Source organism: Heteronotia binoei, chromosome 10 (genome assembly GCF_032191835.1).
Source record: "Heteronotia binoei isolate CCM8104 ecotype False Entrance Well chromosome 10, APGP_CSIRO_Hbin_v1, whole genome shotgun sequence".
Taxonomy (NCBI): domain Eukaryota; kingdom Metazoa; phylum Chordata; class Lepidosauria; order Squamata; family Gekkonidae; genus Heteronotia; species Heteronotia binoei.
The window spans coordinates 16,188,837-16,208,528 of record NC_083232.1 but is presented as its reverse complement, the minus strand read 5'-3'; the positions used below and the strand labels follow the sequence as shown (position 1 = coordinate 16,208,528).

The 19,692-nt window shown below is 49.1% G+C and overlaps 1 protein-coding gene across 4 annotated transcripts in view; it reads left to right on the top strand.

Annotated features, from left to right (window-relative positions):
- PRKAG2 (protein kinase AMP-activated non-catalytic subunit gamma 2) overlaps nucleotides 1–19,692 on the top strand; it is a 345,959-nt gene that overhangs the window by 162,011 nt on the left and 164,256 nt on the right. Inside the window, exon 1 of one of the 4 annotated variants that reach the window (XM_060248012.1) lies at nucleotides 7,970–8,138. The exons of the other annotated variants lie outside the window; for them this stretch is intronic. Coding sequence (XP_060103995.1) covers nucleotides 8,045–8,138 — 94 coding nt within the window. The 5' untranslated portion in view covers nucleotides 7,970–8,044. Of the gene's footprint in view, nucleotides 1–7,969; nucleotides 8,139–19,692 lie in introns of those variants that run through there. 4 annotated transcript variants of the gene reach the window in all.

Sequence of the window (19,692 nt, the reverse complement as noted above, 5' to 3'; positions counted from 1 at the left end):
CCCCCTTGAGATTAACAAATTAGGCCATTGGCAAATTTTAGGTTGTGTGGAGCAGGCAACCTTTTGGCTACCTTTTCCGTCCATGGCAGTTTTTTTTTTGGGACAACCCTCTAAAAAAGAAAAAAAAACCATAGTCGAAAGAAGGAAGAATAATTTTCAAAAGATTTTGGGTTTGGTTGGAACCTGAGGAGAGCAGGGTTTGAGGAGGGGAGGGACTTCAATGGGGTGTAATGCTGTATAGTCCACCTTCCCAAAAAAGTGGTCATTTTCTCTAGGTGAACTGATCTCTGTTGCCTGGAGATCAGTTGTAATCCCAGGAGATCTCCAGCTTCTACCTGGAGGGTGGCAACCCTAATTTAGGGGAACTATTAAAGTGTCTCCCTGGAAAGGTCTCCTGCTTTCTCTTCCCCAAGGTAGAGGGCGGGGGGAATTAGGGCTGTTTGGATTTTCTCTGCCCTTGAGATTTAGTCTCAGATTTAGAGCAAATGCACAACTTTTCCGCTTGCCAAAATATTTTTGGCACCTCCTGCCAAAACTTCTCCGCCTGACCCTCGGACAACCTTCCTCGGGATCCTCAGCCACAGTGACAGTGGAGTGGAAAATCAGAATTCCCTAGCACCTTTATAATCCTGTTAGGAGGAACAATTTGTCTCTGTCCGCTCTTTCGTGCTTCTGCTCACCCCAGTCGATTTTTCTCATGCCCTCTCAAAGCTGTTCCCAACTTTTTGCAGCTAACTCAGCGTTAATGAGGGTACCACATTTTGTCTTCCTCTGTTCTTGAGTCCACACTGTACTCCGCCTTCATTTAATTCTGTGCTCTGGGACACAGGAGGAGGAAAAAGCCAGTGCGGCTAGACCAGGGGTCTCCAGGTTTTTTGAGCCTTTGGGCAGATTTGGAATTCTCAGGGCTTTTTTTGTAGCAGGAACTCCTTTGCATATCAGGCCACACACCCCTGATGTGGCCAATCCTCCAAGAGCTTACAGGGCTGTTTGTACAGGGCCTGCTGTAAGCTCCAAGAGTACTGGCTACATCGGGGGCGGGGGGTGGCCTAATATGCAAAGGAGTTCCTGCTACAAAAAAGGCCGTGGTGGCCATAGCAACAAAACCATGGTGGGCATAGCAACAAAATGGCTGCCGCAAGAGGCAGGGCCAGCCACAAAATGACTGCCGCAGCTCGCTTTCATAACACAGTGTAAATCCTCGTGCTGTGGTGGCAGCTGCTGCCAAAGCAACCTTTTTTAAAAATCTGCAGAGCCAATCAAATCTCCAGTAGCCAGTCAGAAGCCTTGCTGGGCGCAAGCACTCCCAAGCCCCACCCGCTTCCTAGAAAGACAGAAAAGGTGTTGGTGGGCAGCTCGGTGCCCACAGGTACCACGCTGGAAATCCCTGTTCTGTTCCTTTGCACCGTTTTTTGTGCTGTTAAGAAGGTGCTTGCCTCAATCCAAAGCACAATTACTTGAAAATAAGCATTCAATAAGAATAAGAGTTAAGTGGAGCTTTTCTCCTGGTAAGTATGTGAAGGCTGCAACTTGTGCACGGCATTGTGTACAAGGAACATACCCTGGGTAGGGAGCCGTAGCACTCTCATATTTATTATTTATTTATTTATTTGATTTATATCCCGCCCTCCCCACCGAGGCGGGCTCAGGGCAGCTTGCTAACAGGGCTTTAAACAAAAAAAAAGCAGGACCACAGTTCTGGCTGGCTTGGCCTCAGGAGGTGTGGCCTAATAGGCAAATAAGTCCCTGCTGGGCTTTTTCTACAAAAAACCTCCCTGCTTGCTAGCTCTGCCTTTTGCTTATGTGTTCAGCTGAGCAAACAGTATATTCCCTGGGATAAGGAACGCTTTGAGAAAGCGTTTCCATTCACATGTGATTGAACGATACTTGGACCAACTTCCCACTATCGTTATGCCGCTCTCACACTCCTCTCCTCCGTGGGGCTTCCTCGGATTTCACACTGTCTGCCCCGGGGCTGCAACCAGCTTCGCCTTTTCCCCACAGCAAACAGAAACTGGTTTTTAGAGGATCTTATTTGCTGCGCAAAGGAGGCGGAGTGAGTTGCAGCCCCTGGGGCAGATAGTGTGAAATCGGACGGAAGCCCCATGAAGAAGGGGAGAGTGAGAGCAACATAACGCTAGTGGGAAATCGGTCTCAGTGTAACTCAGCCTCCCTGCATTCAGAAAGCAAGCTGTTCAGGGAGAAGGCTACCATTGAAGGTTATTCTCTTTTCCAACATGGGGGGTTTGCTATGAGTAGGAAGGTTCTTTAAAAAAAAAAAAAAAAGCACAAGGAAGCATTTAGTCAGATCACCCCTCATCTGGAACATGAAATGATAAAGTCCAGAAGCAGCTTCAACTTCTCAGTGAAAAGCAGGGGATCTTTCAGTGGGAGGTTTCTCTGTGGTTTGGGTGCTGAAATGCAGTCCTCCCTCCAGCTTCCTCATGATATCACCGTCTGTTTGTGTCATTCTGTTATTTTTGCATAGTTCCTGTAGGTTTTCTCAAAATCAGGTCAAAGCCAGTGTGAGAGAGTCCAAGGAAAGGACAGAGGAAACCACAGAAAGACTGCAGCTGGGAATGAGCATCATCATATGGGCCAACAATATTCCTCTATTTATGCAGCTAGAACAGGGGTGTCAGACTCATTTGTTATAAGGGACAGATCTGGCATAAATGAGACCTTGTCGGGCTGGGCCCCCAAAGTCTTCGCAATGGAGGACGGTAAGCAGTGGGGTGCCGCAGGGCTCGGTACTGGGTCCCATGCTCTTTAACTTGTTCATTAATGATTTGGAGTTGGGAGTAAGCAGTGAAGTGGCCAAGTTTGCGGATGACACTAAATTGTTCAGGGTGGTGAGAACCAGAGAGGGTTGTGAGGCACTCCAAAGGAACCTGTTGAGGCTGGGTGAGTGGGCGTCAACGTGGCAGTTGCAGTTCACTGTGGCCAAGTGCAAAGTAATGCACATTGGGGCCAAGAATCTCAGCTACAAATACAAGTTGATGGGGTGTGAACTGGCAGAGACTGACCAAGAGAAAGATCTTGGGGTCGTGGTAGATAATTCACTGAAAATGTCAAGACAGTGTGCGTTTGCAATAAAAAAGGCCAACGCCTTGCTGGGAATTATTAGGAAGGGATTGAAAACAAATCAGCCAGTATCATAATGCCCCTGTATAAATCGATGGTGCGGTCTCATTTGGAGTACTGTGTGCAGTTCTGGTCGCTGCACCTCAAAAAGGATATTATAGCATTGGACAAAGGGCAACTAGAATGATTAAAGGGCTGGAACACTTTCCCTATGAAGAAAGGCTTGGGACTCTTTAGCTTGGAGAAACGTTGACTGCGGGGTGACATGATAGAGGTTTACAAGATAATGCATGGGATGGAGAAAGTAGAGAAAGAGGTACTTTTCTCCCTTTCTCACAATACAAGAACATTCGATGAAATTGCTGAGCAGCCAGGTTAAAACAGATAAAAGGAAGTACTTCTTCACCCAAAGGGTGATTAACATGTGGAATTCACTGCCACAGGAGGTGGTGGCGGCCACAAGCATGGCCACCTTCAAGAGGGGTTTAGATAAAAATATGGAGCAGAGGTCCATCAGTGGCTATCTGCTGGGTACTCTATTATTCCCTATGGATATTCGTTCTGATAGGGTATAATCGAGAATTGATCTGTGAGTATCTGGGGCTCTAGGGGGGCTGTTTTTTGAGGTAGAGTCACCAAATTTACAACATAGCATCCAGTGCCTCTCCTCAAAAGACCCTCCTTGTTTCAAAAAGATTGGACCAGGAGGTCCAATTCTATGCGCCCCAAAAGAAGGTGCCCCTATCCTTCATTATTTCCAATAGCGGGAAGGCATTGAAAAGGTGTGCTGTCCCTTAAAATGTGATGGCCAGAACTCCCTTTAGAGTTCAATTATGCTTGTCACAACCCTGCTCCTGGCTCCATCCCCAAAGTCTCCTAGCTCCACCTCCAAACCCCCCAGCTTTTTCTAGTGGACTTGGCAACCCTAGGATATGTGCAAACCAAGCCTTCAGTGTGGTGTCCAGGGTTTCCCCACAGAAATGATCACTGAGTAGGTTATGTTCCCATGCTGTCTGCATCCACCGTGCTCTCTCACTTGTGCCTGTTCTTGCCTATCATTAACCATCTGTGACTGAACTTTCTTTGGATTTGGCTGCTCTTGTTAACTGACCTATCTCCAAAAAAAAGCATGATTCCTCTGCATTGTGTCCAATGAACTGGAGGGCTGAGAACTGAAGGAGTTCTATTTTGAGGGTTTTAAACTGTACAGAGTCTCTGGGGGTGGGGGGGAATGTCACAAGGGCACAGGGAGATGAGAAAGAACTGCCGTGAAGGGAAGCTAAAAGCTAGCATCTTGAAAAAGGCAATGGCAGAGCGTCTGTCAAATATGCCAGGAATCTACTGCAGTGCAGTCCTCCATAGAATTAACACCCTTCTATATCCTCTGAAATCAACAGGCCTAGGAGGATATAATTTTGTTGAGGATTGATTTGCTCTTTGCCTTGGTTCTTAGTAGGGCTTTTTGTTGTTGTTGTTAAGAAAAGCCTATTGGGAACAAATTTGCATTGGCCACATCCCCTGACATCACCATGATTTCACACGGGGCTTTTTTTGTAGAAATAGCCCAACAGGAGCTCGTTTGTATATTAGGCCACACACCCTGACATCACCATGGTTCCACACAGGGCTATTTTGTAGAAAAAGTCCAACAGGAACTCATTCACATATTAGGCCACACCCCCTGGCACCAAGCCAGCTGGAACTGTGTTCTTGTGTGTTCAAATCCACATTGTGTCCTGAAGTTTGCAGGGTGGCAGTAGGCAGCCTAACCGTCCTCACAGGGTTGCTGTGAGGATAAAATGGAGGAGAGGGATATGTGCCCTGAACGCCTTGAAGGAAGAGCAGGATAGAAAGAATTCGACTGAATCCTAAATAAACAAATAGATATTTCTGTTGGGTTTTTGCAAGTTCCCTCCCTGAAGTCACGAGATAATTAACTGCATGGGGTTTTTTGTAGCCAGAACTCCTTTGCATATTAGGTCACACCCAGAGCTGGCGAGTTGGAGTCCGCCTTGCAAAGCCGCCATTTTCTCCAGGGGAACTGATCTCTGTCACCTGGAGAAGAAGAAGAAGATATTGGATTTATATCTTGCCCTATACTCTGAATCTCAGAGTGGTCACAATCTCCTTTACCTTCCCCCACCACAACAGACACCCTGTGAGGTAGGTGGGGCTGAGAGAGCTCTCCCAGAAGCTGTCCTTTCAAGGACAACTCCTATGAGAGCTATGACTGACCTAAGGCCATTCCAGCTGGTGTAAGTGGAAATCAAACCCAGTTCTCCCAGATAAGAGTCGGCACACTTAACCACTACATCAAACTGGCTCTCATCAGTTGTCATCCCAGGAAATCTCCAGCTACTACCTGGAGGCTGGCAACCCTAGAAGGGCAAGGAGGGGAAACTCAAGGGCAGCACTTAACATACAAAGAAACAGGAAGGGGGGTGGGGACTGCTGACCCTGGGGCACTTGTGAGCAGACCCAGACGGTAATGGAAAGGGTTTGCCCTTTGTGCCCTGCTGTCTGGCGATTTAATTGCTCTGTCTGTGAATCTACATGAGCAAGGAAAGCTTTTTGTGTGCAAGCAAAAGCTGTACTTAGAGGGCTGGTCAAGCCAGACATGACGTGGGAGATCCAGGGGTAGGATTCTTTATATATTAAAGCAGCCAAAAGTGGGTGCTTTGAAGACCAGGCAAAAGTTACTGGGGGGTGGGAATCCTTTCTTTACATGCTTTTTCACCTAATGCAAACTCCTTTCTCTTCCAAAGCTGCTGCTCATGCAGGTGAAGAAGATGATATTGGATTTATATCCCACCCTATACTCTAAATCTCAGAGTCTCAGAGCGGCCAGAGCTCTTGGAGGATTGGCTATATCAGGGGTGTGCAAATATGCAAAGGAGCTCCTGCTAGAATTCCACCCCTGGGTGTATGTATTTTCTAGCAGGAGCTCCTCTGCATATTAGGCCACGCCCCGCTGATGTAGCCAATCCTCCAAGAGCTTAGAGGGCTCTCAGTACAGGCTCCAGGAGGATTGGCTACAGCAGGGGGCGTGGCCTTATATGCAGAGAAGCTTCTGCTAGAAAAAGAGCTCTGTGTGTATAGTTTGGTTACTGGGGCAGGTATGAAGTGGGGAAATGCTGGTTCAGATCTAGGGTAGCCGGGCCACGTTTGGCAGGTGGCAGGAGTTGTGGGGGTGAGGATATGTCAGTGTGCCACCATTGCATGCAAGCATTACAGTACTTCTGGGGAGAAAAGGAAGCAGTGTAACGTTGATGTAGGAATCGCTGGAAACTCTGTAGTAAAACCATAGAGTTTCTGGCAATTCCTAGAGTAACATGATGTCGCTTCTGGGTTTTTCCTGGAAGTGACATCACGCTGCCTTTAATGCTAGTGTTTTTTTAAAACATTTCCCTCCCACCAATGCTGAGAGCAACGATGGGCAACGAAAGTTATTGGCAGGAATCTCCTGCCACAGGAGGATTTTGGGAAATCTCTGGAGGTTTTGGGGCGGAGCCTGTGGAGGGAGGGGTTTGGGGAAGGGAGGGACCCTCAGTGGCATATAATACTGTGAAGTCCACCCTCCAAAGAAGCCATTTTTCTCCATAGGAATGGATCTCTGTAGCCTGTAGCAATGCTGGGTGTCTCCAGGCCTCACCTGGAGGTTGGCAACCCAGAGCCTCCCCTGCAGAGATCCCATTTCTGGCTTCCTTTACCGAGTCGGTTTTTCTGCAAAGCAACTTCATGTGCCTGCTCAAAATCGTGTGCCTACGTGCTAGTTATCAGTATTGCGACCGTTATTAACGTAATTGTTTAATACTTACGTAATAACAGATCAAGGGGCCGTATCGGCCCACAGCGGGGGGCCACTTGGAAGCGCAGCTGAGCCGCCATATGGGTTTTGCATGACCTCTGAAAGCACTCTTAATATGGAATAAATGTGCCTTTTTAATTAAGGGTTCTTAGCTTTGGTCTCTGCAGCCTATTTTCCAGTTTCATTTCGAGAAAGCCTGAAAAAGCCGGGATTATCTGTAGCATTCGGAGAGCATCAGGACTCCAACCATCGCTGTCCCTGAACTTATCCCCGAACTTCCTCCTGCTCGGAAACCTCACACCATGGCAGCTCCATTGGAAGCATTTTTCCATAGGTTCAGAGAAGAAATCTAGAATGCCCCCCTCTCTCTTGAGCTTTCCCCAGACCTGACCCACCTGCAGTTCGTCCCCCGAAGGGGCTTGTTTCTTCTGGTTCGGTCATCAGCAAGCGGTCTTATGGAAGACCTCAGAGGCATGAATCAAAATAGTTGCGTGATGTCATAATGGGAATGCGCTTCAGCCAATGGGTGCCAAGAATTGTTTGCTCCGGAGCGGTTTCCTTTTACAGGCTTTGAAGAAGGGGACCTCACGCTGAACAGCACATGGCAGTTCCCTACCAGAGTTCTCGTGCCTGCTGTGCCGATTCAGCCTTTGGCTTAAAAAAAGGGGGAGCGGCTGATCTGTCCAGCCACCGCCCAGCTGATCTGCTTGTAGGAATTCTGCATCGGCTTCCGAAGCGTCATTTCTCTTTGGCAACTCCTTGCAGCTATAAAAGCAGCAGTTGCGAGTTGGATGGGGTGTTCAGCTGTTCCTGATTGCCACAGATGTTGGCACCGTCGAGCGCGGCTGGGCTCTGGGAATGCAAAAATCACCAGGGCCTCTTGCTACAACTTTCTGCAGTTCAGCTGTGGCTGGATTCCTTTTGGCTCGGAGGTCTGAATCGGAGACGGTTTAACTTGTTTTAGACACGCATCTGCTGGCTCGCTCCGTTTTGCTCAGCTTTCTTTCCCCCATTCCTTGCCACCGCTCCGTGTTGACAAATTTAGTTGACGTATCTCCCCAGGCCTCCCCTCCACCCCACTTGTGGATCATATTTGCTCCCGGATACGGGGGCATGACTGACGGCTGTTGGAGCCTTCGCCTGCCGTAACCCATGAAGCGATTTGGCAGTCTTCGAGGGAGCAAGAAGCGAAAGGACCAAGGCAGGAGCTCCGAGAGGCGCAAATCGGAACCTCATGGCCTGTTAGGTAGGCGAAACCTGGGGTGGGTTCCCCTTTTGGCAGCAACTGGGAGCATGGATGCCTTGAATCCCTGTGGATTTTGATTATGGCTATGCTATGCGTAGCAGTTCAGTGCGGCTGCAGAGTCCAAGTCTGTCCCCCGGGCAAAGGAAAATTAAAATGGATTCCTGCCGTTGAAAGCTGATAAATGCTGTGAATAAAATTGCATCCCTCTTTCCATTTGTGTTGTAGCATTTATAACATGAGCACTGAAGAAAGTTCTCCCCTCGTAGGTGCATGGAAAGGTGCATGCGTGTGGTGGGGTGTGACGTAAGTAATCGAGAGACCCAGATTCTTGGAAAGTTTTTTTTGATTCTTGGAAAGTTATGATGCTTTCTTGGTGTAGTGGGTCTTTTCTTTAAACCGTGGCTACAAGAGTATCCCGAGGATTGGCCAAGGGCTTCGTTATTCTCTGGCCCGAGAAAGCCTCTTCTCAGCTTGTTCCTGTGGATGCGGGAGGGATGGTGGCTCAGTGGTAGAGCATCTGCTTGGTAAGCAGAAGGTCCCAGGTTCAATCCCCGGCATCTCCAACTAAAAAGGGTCCAGGCACGGAGGTATGAGTTTGAGACCCTGGAGAGCCACTGCCAGTCTGAGTAGACAATACTGACTTTGATGGACCGATTGTCTGATTCAGTAGAAGGCAGCTTCCTATGTTCATATGCCATTTTGTAGGACTGATGAACTGCAGATTCTCTGATGCCTACAGCTGTGTGCGAGCGGCATCCAGGGACTCTTGCAGCACAAACAGAGGAGTAATGTTGGTCCATACTATGATGCTCATTGGAATGCTCTGCTCAGCTTCAACATGGAGGGTTGCGAACATTCACCTGGCTTGGTTGTGGCCAAAAACGCTTTGACGGTGTTGCAGAAATGAGTTATTCCTTGTGGCGCACCACCTCCATTTGTTGCTGCGTCACGCTACAGCCTTGTGCGAATGTTTTTTTTGTGCAGATGCGTCGAACTGTGGCCGCTGTTGGTGAGTTAGCCGGCTGTGATCATATCATGACAAACCTGGAGTCCTCACCTGACCTTTTAGGCGACGTACAGAATCAGGCCACAATTGAGTTGTGTTCTCCAAGGATTTGCAGATGTGGTCGACTGGTTGGTTAGCGGTGTGAGTTTTTCAGTGACTAAGCATTAGTGATACTGTGGGGATGAGTGACCAAATACAGGCAATATGTAATTTCCAAGGAGGAGGAGGAAGAGGAAGGAGGAGGAGGAGTTAGTTTTTATACCCTACCCTTCACTACCCAAAGGAGCCTTGGAGCAGCTTACAATCACTCTCTTTTCCTTTCCCCACAACAGACACCCTGTGAGGTAGGTGGGGCTGAGAGAGTTCTGAGAGAACTTGTGGCTGGCCCAAGGTCACCCAGCTGGCTGCATGTGAAGGAGTGGGGAGTCAAACCCAGTATCTCAGATGAGTGCCCACCGCTCTTAACCGCTACACCACACTGGCTGATAGATGCCAGAGTTCAAGCTGGCCTGTAAGTCTTTCCATGCAACCTTGGGAATGCTTTCAGGCAGTGGTGAAATAAAGATACTCTGGACATGCTCAGAGTACATTTCTTTTTATTACTACTTGGTATGTTTGAGGGCTGGGTCAGGTAGCACTACAAGCAGGTTTTTTGAGTGCTTACTCCAGTGTGCTTCTCAAGTATACCTGTTACTTCCCACATATTTCCAGATTTTCTAGAGTGTTCACAGCAGTGCGTGATTATTGCAGTACCTTCAGATTCTGAAACCTTTTCTTAGCCCATCCACTCTGATTAAAAGCTCACATTCTGGGAACCATCCTAAGCAGGTCTACTCAGAAGTAAATCCCATGTGATTCAGCGTGGATTACTTCCACGAAAGTTCACTTAGCATTGCTGTTGAATTATGCTGCTTAACTGTTCAAATCCATCCGCCCTTCTGTGTTCAAAAGGAAAGTACACAAACAGGTTTCGATGTGTTGAGCCCCAATTCTTCAATTTTATTTATTTTTAGAACATATTTGGTCTTGCTTTTTAAAAAAACCCACATAATTCTTTTAAACATTTTCAAATATTCTTTCAAGCTCTCTTGATTGAACGGTTTCCATTAGCAGAAAGCTCGGGAACAAATGCCATGAATCAGTAATTGTCTCTTCCCTTTCCCACGTTTCTGCTCTGTGTACATATCTGTATACACAATCAGTTAGTAAAATGATCAATTGTCCCAAAGAGACCCAGGATTTTGGGCTCTCGCCAAAGGGAATCCAATCCAACCTGTTCCTGTGCAATAAATGCTTTTTAGCAGTTGTATGCACAGGGGGAGAGATAAATTGCGAGAGAAAACCATGACTTTATTTACATGGGGGGAGACGACAGCGCAGATTTTCCTTGGGGATGGCAGAGGGGCCTTTCATATGCAGGGGTTTTTTTTGTAGCAGGAACACCTTTGCATATTAGGCCACACATCCCTGACGTAGCCAATCCTGCTGGAGTTTACAGTAGGTCCTGTACGAAGAGCCCTGTAAGCGCTTAGAGGATTGGCTACACCAGGAGTGTGTGGCTTGAGAGCCAGTTTGGTGTAGTGGTTCAGTGCGTGGACTCTTATCTGTGAGAACCGGGTTTGATTCCCCACTCCTCCACTTGCCGCTGCTGGAATGGCCTTGGGTTAGCCATAGCTCTCGCAGGAGTTGTCCTTGAAAGGGCAGCTGCTGTGAGAGCTCTCTCAGCCCCACCCACCTCGCAGGGTGTCTGTTGTGGGGGGAGAAGGTATAGGAGATTGTAAGCTGCTCTGAGTCTCTGATTCAGAGAGAAGGGCAGGGTATAAATCTGCAGTCTTCTTCTTCTTCTTAATATGCAAAGGAGTTCCTGCTACAAAAAAAGCCCTGGGGAGGATAAATTGTGAGAGAAGCCCATGACTTTATTCTCATGGGGGTGGGGGGAGAATAAGGTACAGATTTCCCCTGAGGACGGTGGAGTGGCCTCTCTCATATGATTTCCACCTGATGAACAACCCAGAAGTTTAATTCCAGGAGGGCAGAAATGTTCTGCCAGGATCCCCTGATGATCGGAACTGTGTATGCCCTTGTGCATTCTGTCACGGTCCCGTTCACGTCAGAGAGCAGCCGGCTCTCAGAGCCGACCCTTCCCACTGCAGCCTGTTGCTGAAAGAGGCTTCTGCAGATGAGACTTGTTGCCGAGGGCTCTTGGGCGTGTTCTAGGGCACGGGATCAATTTACACAGGGCACCGGCCAGGTCTCTTAAGCTTCACCTTTGACCGAAAGGAGAGCATGAGTGCACACTGTGGGGAAAAGTGTGCTGTGATTAGGCAGGCGGTCTTTCATTGAGGCGCTCTTTCGTATCCTCATTGAGGAATTCCCAAGAGACTTCTGTTATTCTCTGGAGCACAGCTTTAAAAACATGGCTTTCTGCCGTAGTAGGACTCGTGTTGTACATCGGAAGACCCCAGGAGGCAAATCAGAAGTGGGCAATCTGGGTGTAGATCAGGGCTCTCCGACCTTTTTGAGCCTGTGGGCACATTTGGCATTCTGACATGGCGTGGTGGGTGCTGCCACAAAATGGCTGCCGCAAGAGGGGGAGCCAGCCACAAAATGGCTGCCATGGCTTCATTTCAGTCACACAGTTCGGATCCTTGTGCTGTGGTGGCAGCTGCTGCCAAAGCAATATATTTTAAAAAATCTGTACAGTCAATCAGATCACCAGTAGTCCATCGGAAGCCTTGCTGGCCCCACCCACTTCCTAAACACACTTGGGGTGGGGGGGGGGTAGAAGAGATGTAGGCAGGTGCCATGGCACCCACAGGCATTAGATTGGGGATCTCTGATGTAGATTGTTCTAGCCTCTTGTGTGCAGCCATTACATAGAATTACAGAGTGGGAAGGGGCCACAGAGGCTGTCTAGTCCAGTGATGACCAAACTGTGGCTTGGGAGCCACAGATGGCTCTTTCATACATAATGTGTAGCTCTTGAAGCCCCCACTGCCCTGTCAGCCAGCTTGGAGAAGGCATTTGTCTCTTCAAATCACTTCACCAAGCCAAGCCAGCCGCCGGTTCGGAAGATGCATTTAAAGTTAAAGTTGCTTTCTTTCCACATCTCCCTCCTCCTTCCCTCCTCCATCTGTTTTCCTCCCTCCCTTCCCTTCCTTCTCTCAAACATCTGACGTTCATGTCTTGTGGCTCTCAAACATCTGAAGTTTATTCTGTGTGGCTCTTAAGCAAGTTTGGCCACCCCTGTCCTAGAACATCCCCAACAAGCCTATCCTCACAGGGCTTGGTCTCCAGCCCCTGGTCATCTTTGTCACTCTTTTCCGCACCCACTCCATTCTGTCCATATCCTTTTTGAAGCGTCTTATGGTAGTGTCTTATGGTATAGTTTTCTGTGTACAGAAATACGCAACACGTCAAGTGTAGTGCAACCACGTGGAGGTGTAATTTTATTGCGCGAGTTCCAGAGGAAGGTTTGTAGTCCCAGCGGCACCTGAGAATGTTGCAGCTCCTGATACTCCTGCTGCGTTGCTACGCTGGTGGCATAAATTAGCAATGGAGCTGGCAGGGAGCTTACGACAGGGCATTTCCACCAGTGACATTTCACATACCTGGGAGAGCTGAACCTCCTCTCTCTCGGTCACATTGACCTGGTAAAGGAATAGCAGCTGGTACCTTGCTTAGATTGGCCAAAGCTGCCAGTTGGCTTCACTGAGTTAAGAAAATAAACCATCAACTGCTTGCACCTGGCCAGTTGTGAGCTTCTGAAGGGGTTCTGATTCCTCCTGTAGAAGCTGGCAGTTTATCCTTGCGCCTACTGCCTTCTTGTGCTTCAGGTGAGGTAGGACTCAGCTGGCAGGTGAGTTGAATCTTGGTTCTGTGCACACTTGGACACAGGAGCAAAGTTACACCGCTGGGTGTTTATATGAGTTTAGCCTGATTGCTCAGCAGGAGGTGCCAGGGAACTCTGCATAGGCTCAGATGCACTCTTTTCTGATTTCCCAGGCTTGAGGACTGAGCTGCTGGGCATTCGGGACAGGTCTGAGTATCGACTTGAGTCCTTATGCCCTGACTTTCTGGGGCCACCTGTTTATTTCCCCAAAAGGTGCCCTCTTTCCTAGCAGCTGGCCAGCTGGGAACACCCCAGCGGGGATCTGCAGAGGGAAGGGAGAATTGGGGGATATTAGTTCAGCCTTGTATGGAAGGAAGGAAGGAAGGAAGGAAGGAAGGAAGGAAGGAAGGAAGGAAGGAAGGAAGGAAGGAGAAGATGAAGAAGAAGACGAAGAAGAAGATGATATTGGATTTATATCCCTCCCTGTACTCCGAATCTCAGAGTCTCAGAGAAGTCACAATCTCCTTTATCTTAACACACACAAGCAACAGACACCCTTTGAGGTGGGTGGGGCTGAGAGAGCTCTCACAGATGCTGCCCTTTCAAGGACAACTCCTGCGAGAGGAGCTGCAACATTCCAGCAGCTGCAGGTGGAGGAATGGGGAATTAAACCCAGTTCTCCGAGATAAGAGTCCACACACTTAACCACTACACCAAACTGAGAGAAGGAGGGAGGGGGGGGAAAGAAAGAAAGAAAGAAAGAAAGAAAGAAAGAAAGAAAGAAAGAAAGAAAGAAAGAAAGAAAGAAAGAAAGAAAGAAAGAAAGAAAGAAAGAAAGAAAGAAAGAAAGAAAGACTCACCACACAACAGAAAGTGCACTTTGAGCCTGCACTGCTTTTTCCTCCCAGGCCCCGCTGTGTACTTCAGAGGTTTCTGGGCATGGGACACAGCTGTAGCGAGCACGTTCAGGTCACGTGGATTGCTGGGCTTGACTATCATCCCTCAAGAAGGGTTCAGTACTACTCGGGGTTTGCCTGCATGTTTACATTGGAGAGCAAGGTTTATAACAAGCAGTCATGCTTGAAGACACAGGAACGCAGGAAGGTGCGTTACGGTGAATCAGACCCGGGGGGGGGCATCAAAATCGGTATTGTTTCCTCAGGCTAGGAGGAGCGCTCCAGGGTCTCAGGTAGAGAGAGAGACCTGTCACATCACCGACTACCTGATCTTTTTCATCGGAGGTGCTGGGGATGGAACCTGGGAGTTTCTACGTGCCGAGCAGATGCCCTTCCGGCCAAGTTGAGACTAATAGCTCTGCCCTTTAAAGAATGCCATCTGTTCAGGGATAGGTTGAATGACACAGAGGCAAGGTTGAGCAGGAGTTGTCCTCTGGTGAACTTGTCATCAAGCACGTCCTGAAGGGCCTTCGTTCTGCACGCTACAGCTGGGAGAACATCTGGAGAAGCCCACATTTTGGCACACGAGAGCTGCAGAAAGATTCTCGTTCTCACGTTCACAAGTGGAACCTGAAATGAATCCTGAATGAGAAGGGTTCCGTTCACACAGCCCTTTGAGCCTGTGATAGTTTATAGTGGTGGTGGTGGGGGAACTGTGGCTCGGGAAATATGTGTGGCTCTTTCACACATATTGTGCGGCTTTTGAAACCCCCAACACCCCACTGGAGAAGGCATTTCTCTCTTTCAAACTTGTGTAAGCCAAGCCAGCCAGCAGCCTGGAGAATGCATTTAAAGTTAATGGTGCTTTCTTTCCCCCTCCCTCTATTTCCTTCCTTCCTTCCTTCCTTCCTTCCTTCCTTCCTTCCTTCCTTCCTTCCTTCCTTCCTTCCTTCCTTCCTTCCTTCCTTCCTTCCTTCCTTCCTTCCTTCCTTCCTTCCTTCCTTCCTTCCTTCCTTCCTTCCTTCCTTCTCTCTCAAACATCGGATGTTCATTCTTGTGGCTCTCAAACCTGACATTTATTCTATGTGGCTCTTACATTTAGCACGTTTGACCGCCTCTGGCTTTTAGTTTTCGCCTCTCCCTAGCCCTGCCTTGTGGGTTCAAAAGGTCACGCAAAAGCCAACTGCTGTCGCTGGGTGTCTGCTGAGTTCCCCCTGGACTGGCAAGCTACACTTGACTCTTGCTTGGGCAGGTGCACTTTGCGTTTGCTGGATTTGGGATGGAGCCGACTGCTCACTCCAGCCGAGGCACTCTTGAAAGCGGGCCAAGTGAAATCGTAGAGAGCAGAGAGGGGCCTGAGCGGCGGTTCGAAGGAGAGCTTCAGAATCAGATCTCGGTGTAGTTAGCAGGATCTCACCAGAACTGCTCAAAAGAAACAAGCCCGTGCAGGGATTCAAGTTACAGCGTATTGTTTTTCTTGACAAAAATTATGCTGGTTTTTTGGGGGGGTTTTTGCTTTTTGGCCTTTTGCACAGATTAGAGCAAGCGCTTTCGTAGCCTTAGTGTTATTCCTATTGCTGGGGTGGCCAATGGTAGCTCTCCAGATGCTTTTTTTGCCTACTACTCCCATCAGCCCCAGCCAGCAAGGCCAATGACTGGAGCTGATTGGAATTGTAGGCAAAAAAAATATCTGGAGAGCTATCATTGGCCACCCTTGTGACCTATAGAGCTGCAGAACAGGGTGAAAAGTTCAGCATCTCAGGAGATTCCTAGCTTTCGTTGGAGGTGGGGAAACAAGCCTCTGGTCCCTGTGATGCAGCTCATTTTTGCAAAAAGTGCACGGGCAGCATCTGGAGAGATTACAAAACCAGCGGTGGGTTGAGTCCTTTGTAGCCCATTAGCCCCTTCAACTTTCAGGGACCTGAAGACACAAATTAAGACACTCAGACTGTGTTTAATTGACATTGCTTGCAGAATCCGGCTTTCCTTGGTGCAGAATTTGGGTTATCTTGCCAGTGGAAGCATCTGTCTTTGACTTGCTGCTTTCCTGAGGGGGGGACTCAAAGCTGGGGTGGCCTTGTGGTGAGGTGGGGCAGCTGCCACAGCCTGGGTCTTCTGGAGGGGCCCACTGCCACCTCTTGCCAGTTTGATGTAGTGGTTTAAGTGCGCGGACTCTTATCTGGGAGAACTGGGTTTGATTCCCCACTCCTCCACTTGCACCTGCTGGAATGACCTTGGGTCAGCAATAGCTCTGGCAGAGGTTGTCCTTGAAAGGGCAGCTGCTGTGAGAGCTCTCTCAGCCCCACCTACCTCACAGGGTGTCTGTTGTGGGGGGGGGAAGGTAAAGGAGATTGTGAGCCGCTCTGAGACTCTGAGATTTAGAGTATAGGATGGGATATAAATCCAATATCTTCTTCTTGCCTCCCACTCACCTCCCCTGCTGCCCAACTGCTTGCAGTGCACTCTCCCACCCCCTTCTCTCATGTCTGCATGTGCTGCCTAGTGACTCTGGGGGAAGGGTGTGCAGGGAGATGAATGCTCCCAGCGGCAGAACCATGTTCGAGTCCAGCGGTCAGCTTTGAAGACCAACAAAGTTTTATTCAAGTGATAAGCTTTCATGTACATGTCCACTTCTTCAGGTGCATTGAGATGGAACTTACCAGTCCATACATATTTATAGGCATAGGGTGAATGGCAAATTAGCATACAACATAAAATGTTTTAAGAGATGCAGGGCTTTTTTGTAGCAGGAACACACAGGAACGCAGTTCCAGCTGGCTTGGCGTCAGGGGGTGTGGCCTAATATGCAAATGAGTTAATGCTGGGCTTTTTCTACCAAAAAAGCCCTGAACCAGATGCAAACCAAACAGGAATAGCAAGTTAAGTTTGTAGGGTCACCATTTGTTTGGCTTTAATCAAGTTTTTTTTTCTGGAAGTACACAGTGGAACAGAGTTCTAGAACCTCTTAGTGGAAACAAAATTCTAAAAAAAAAAAAAAAAAAGTTTAAAAGCTCATGCAGGGCATCCATGTGTTTCTGCTTCATTTCCTTCTTGAGAGTTCTGGCATCTCTTTTTCAGGAAAAAAAAAGCCCTGGATTTAATTCAGGGCGTGGGGGAGAGACAGTGAAGCAAACAAATATGAGAGCCAGTTTGGTGTAGTAGTTAAGTGCGCAGACTCTTATCTGGGAGAACAGGGTCTGATTCCCCACACCTCCACTTGCAGCTGCTGGAATGGCCTTGGGTCAGCCATAGCTCTCATAGGAGTTGTCCTTGAATGGGCAGTTTCTGGGAGAGCTCTCTCAGCCCCACCCACCTCACAGGATGTCTGTTGTGTGTGGGGAGGGGGGGAAGGTAAAGGAGATTGTGACCACTCTGAGACTCAGATTCAGAGTATAGGGTGGGATATAAATCCAATATCTTCTTCAACATCTTATGTCGGAACTGGAGACTGATGTGTAAATGTATCCTTAATTGCGGAATGCTAAGAATAATTAACTGAGGCCCTGTTGTTACTCCCCATCTGTCTCCTCTTAAGCATGAAGGTAACTAGCAGCCTCCTTTCCTTTGAGGTGGGGTGATCGCACACATTGCTTAGTACAGTGTGTGGGGGTTATGAGCTCTGGGAAGTCTGGCAAATGAATGAATGGGTTGGGGGGAGGATGTACGGGTGGGTAGTGGGTAGGGTTGCCAGCCCCGGGTTGGGAAAAACCTGGAGATTGGAGGAGGGGGATCTGGGGAGGATGGAATTTGGAGCGAGGAGGGACCTCAGCGGGGTTGAATGCCATGGAAGCAGCCGTTTTCTCCAGGGGAACTTTAGGACTGGAAAGAAGAAACCGATAGCAAGATAAAGCCTAGATCCCGTGTAAAATTTATCCCTGCAGCTCCACATACAGATTCAAGTCTTTGTACAATGCCGAGCAAGTTGTACCAGAACTGCCTGTTACCAGAAGGCGTGTCCGTTTGTTTGCTGTAGATTTCAGTCTTCATGTGTACCTATAGAAGAGACTTACCTGTTGAATTATCATTAGTGGTTCCTATGGGACCATTGGATTGCTTTAAAAAGTTCACCGTGGGAGTAAGAAAGGAAAGGAAAGGAGAAAGGAAAGGAAAGGAAAGGAAAGGAAAGGAAAGGAAAGGAAAGGAAAGGAAAGGTCCCCTGTGCAAGCACCAGTCATTTCTGACTCTGGGGTGACGTTGCTTTCACAACGTTTTCACGGCAGACTTTTTACAGGGTGGTTTGCCATTGCCTTCCGCAGTCTTTTATACTTCCCCCCCCCCTAGCAAGCTGAGGACTCATTTTACCAACCTCAGAAGGATGGAAGGCTGAGCCAACCTCGAGCCGGCTACCTGAACCAGCTTTCGCTGGGATAGAACTCAGGTCGTGAGCAGAGAGCTCAGACTGCAGTACTGCTGCTTTACCACTCTGCGCCACGGGGGAAGCAAGAAAGAGTGTGTGCTAAAAGCTCCAACATGGAGAATAAGAGAGACAGGACTGTGACTCTTTTCACTTTATTCAAGAAATGGAAGCAAGGATTTCTCATGGGACTGTGTTCTATTATTGCGTGGAGGTGAATAATGGTCAAGTAAACATTGCTACTATATGTTATAGATTAAAAAGTGGGGAAAATGTTTATATAACATTTGGGGACTCATTGTGCTCCCATTATTTCAGTGGTTGTGTTTAATCAGTTCCATCTGGAGGTTGGCGGCCCCAGCAATGGGAGAGGAGAATGCAGGCAGGTGAGCTGGGGGAGGGGGTGTGTGCAAGTGGAAGGAAGAGGAGAGGGGGTGCCCCAGGCACTATCTGGTCAGGGCCCATCAAAATCCCCAACTGGCTCTGTGAGTAACTGCAACTGTGCAACCCTCTTTTGCAGGAAAGCCAGTTGTGTTGGGGGCAAGACAACGCTACAGGAGCCTGGCTCTCAAGCAGTGCCCAGCATGGTGGAACCGCTTCCTCCATGCTGCCAGTTGTGTTCAAAGGACACTGAGAGGCTGCGAGCCCAGCAAGGACACATCAGGTAGCCCTGAAGCTGGAGGAGCCCCCTCCTTCTGCTTGCTGGATTGACAGTCTGTAGTGTACTGAGAGACGAGTCGTGGTGAAGGCATAAGTATTTAATAGCTAGCACACTACCGAACTGGTTAACACGCGGTCGGGTCCGCTAATATATACAAGCATCCCGGAACATCCCCTTTGCTGGCCAGCCCAATCCTGGCCAGTTGAACTTCCCGCCCTTGGAGCTGATTGGGGTGGCTTTCCCGCGCTGCGCAAGGCGACCCGCGGGCGGCTCGGGTTGCGCGGCGCTGTGCTGATTCCAATACTCTACACTCCTCCCCTCCTAGTTTAAACTACATAATCCTGTAGGTACGTTGGTGCCCTGCGTTCCCGGGTTGATCTCCTCGGGGTTGCTATTGGTGTGGAGCCCGACCCAGCTGTGGGTGGCTCCGTTTCTGGCGGTGGATGGTCCGGGTCGGGTAGCGGCTCTGGTACGGGTTCCGCGGCCCCGGGGACCTCGTATATGGGCTGTTCTTGAGTCGGCGGGGCCCCTTCTGGGGACTCCGTTTCCGGCAGTTCCCTGATCCCGGCTGCCTCCGGCTCTTCGGGCAGGGTGCGGCGGCGCAGCTGATCGATGTGTCGCCGCAGTACTTGGCCCCCTGCTGTGGTCACTTCGTAGGATCGGGAGCCGGTTACTCTCAGGACCCTCCCGGCTACCCACTCCGGGCCGCTTGCGAAGTTTTTCGCGTACACCGGGTCGCCCGGAAAGAATCCCCTTACTGCCTCGCGAACCTCGGGGGACCCGCGGACCTCCGGCGCCCTGTCCG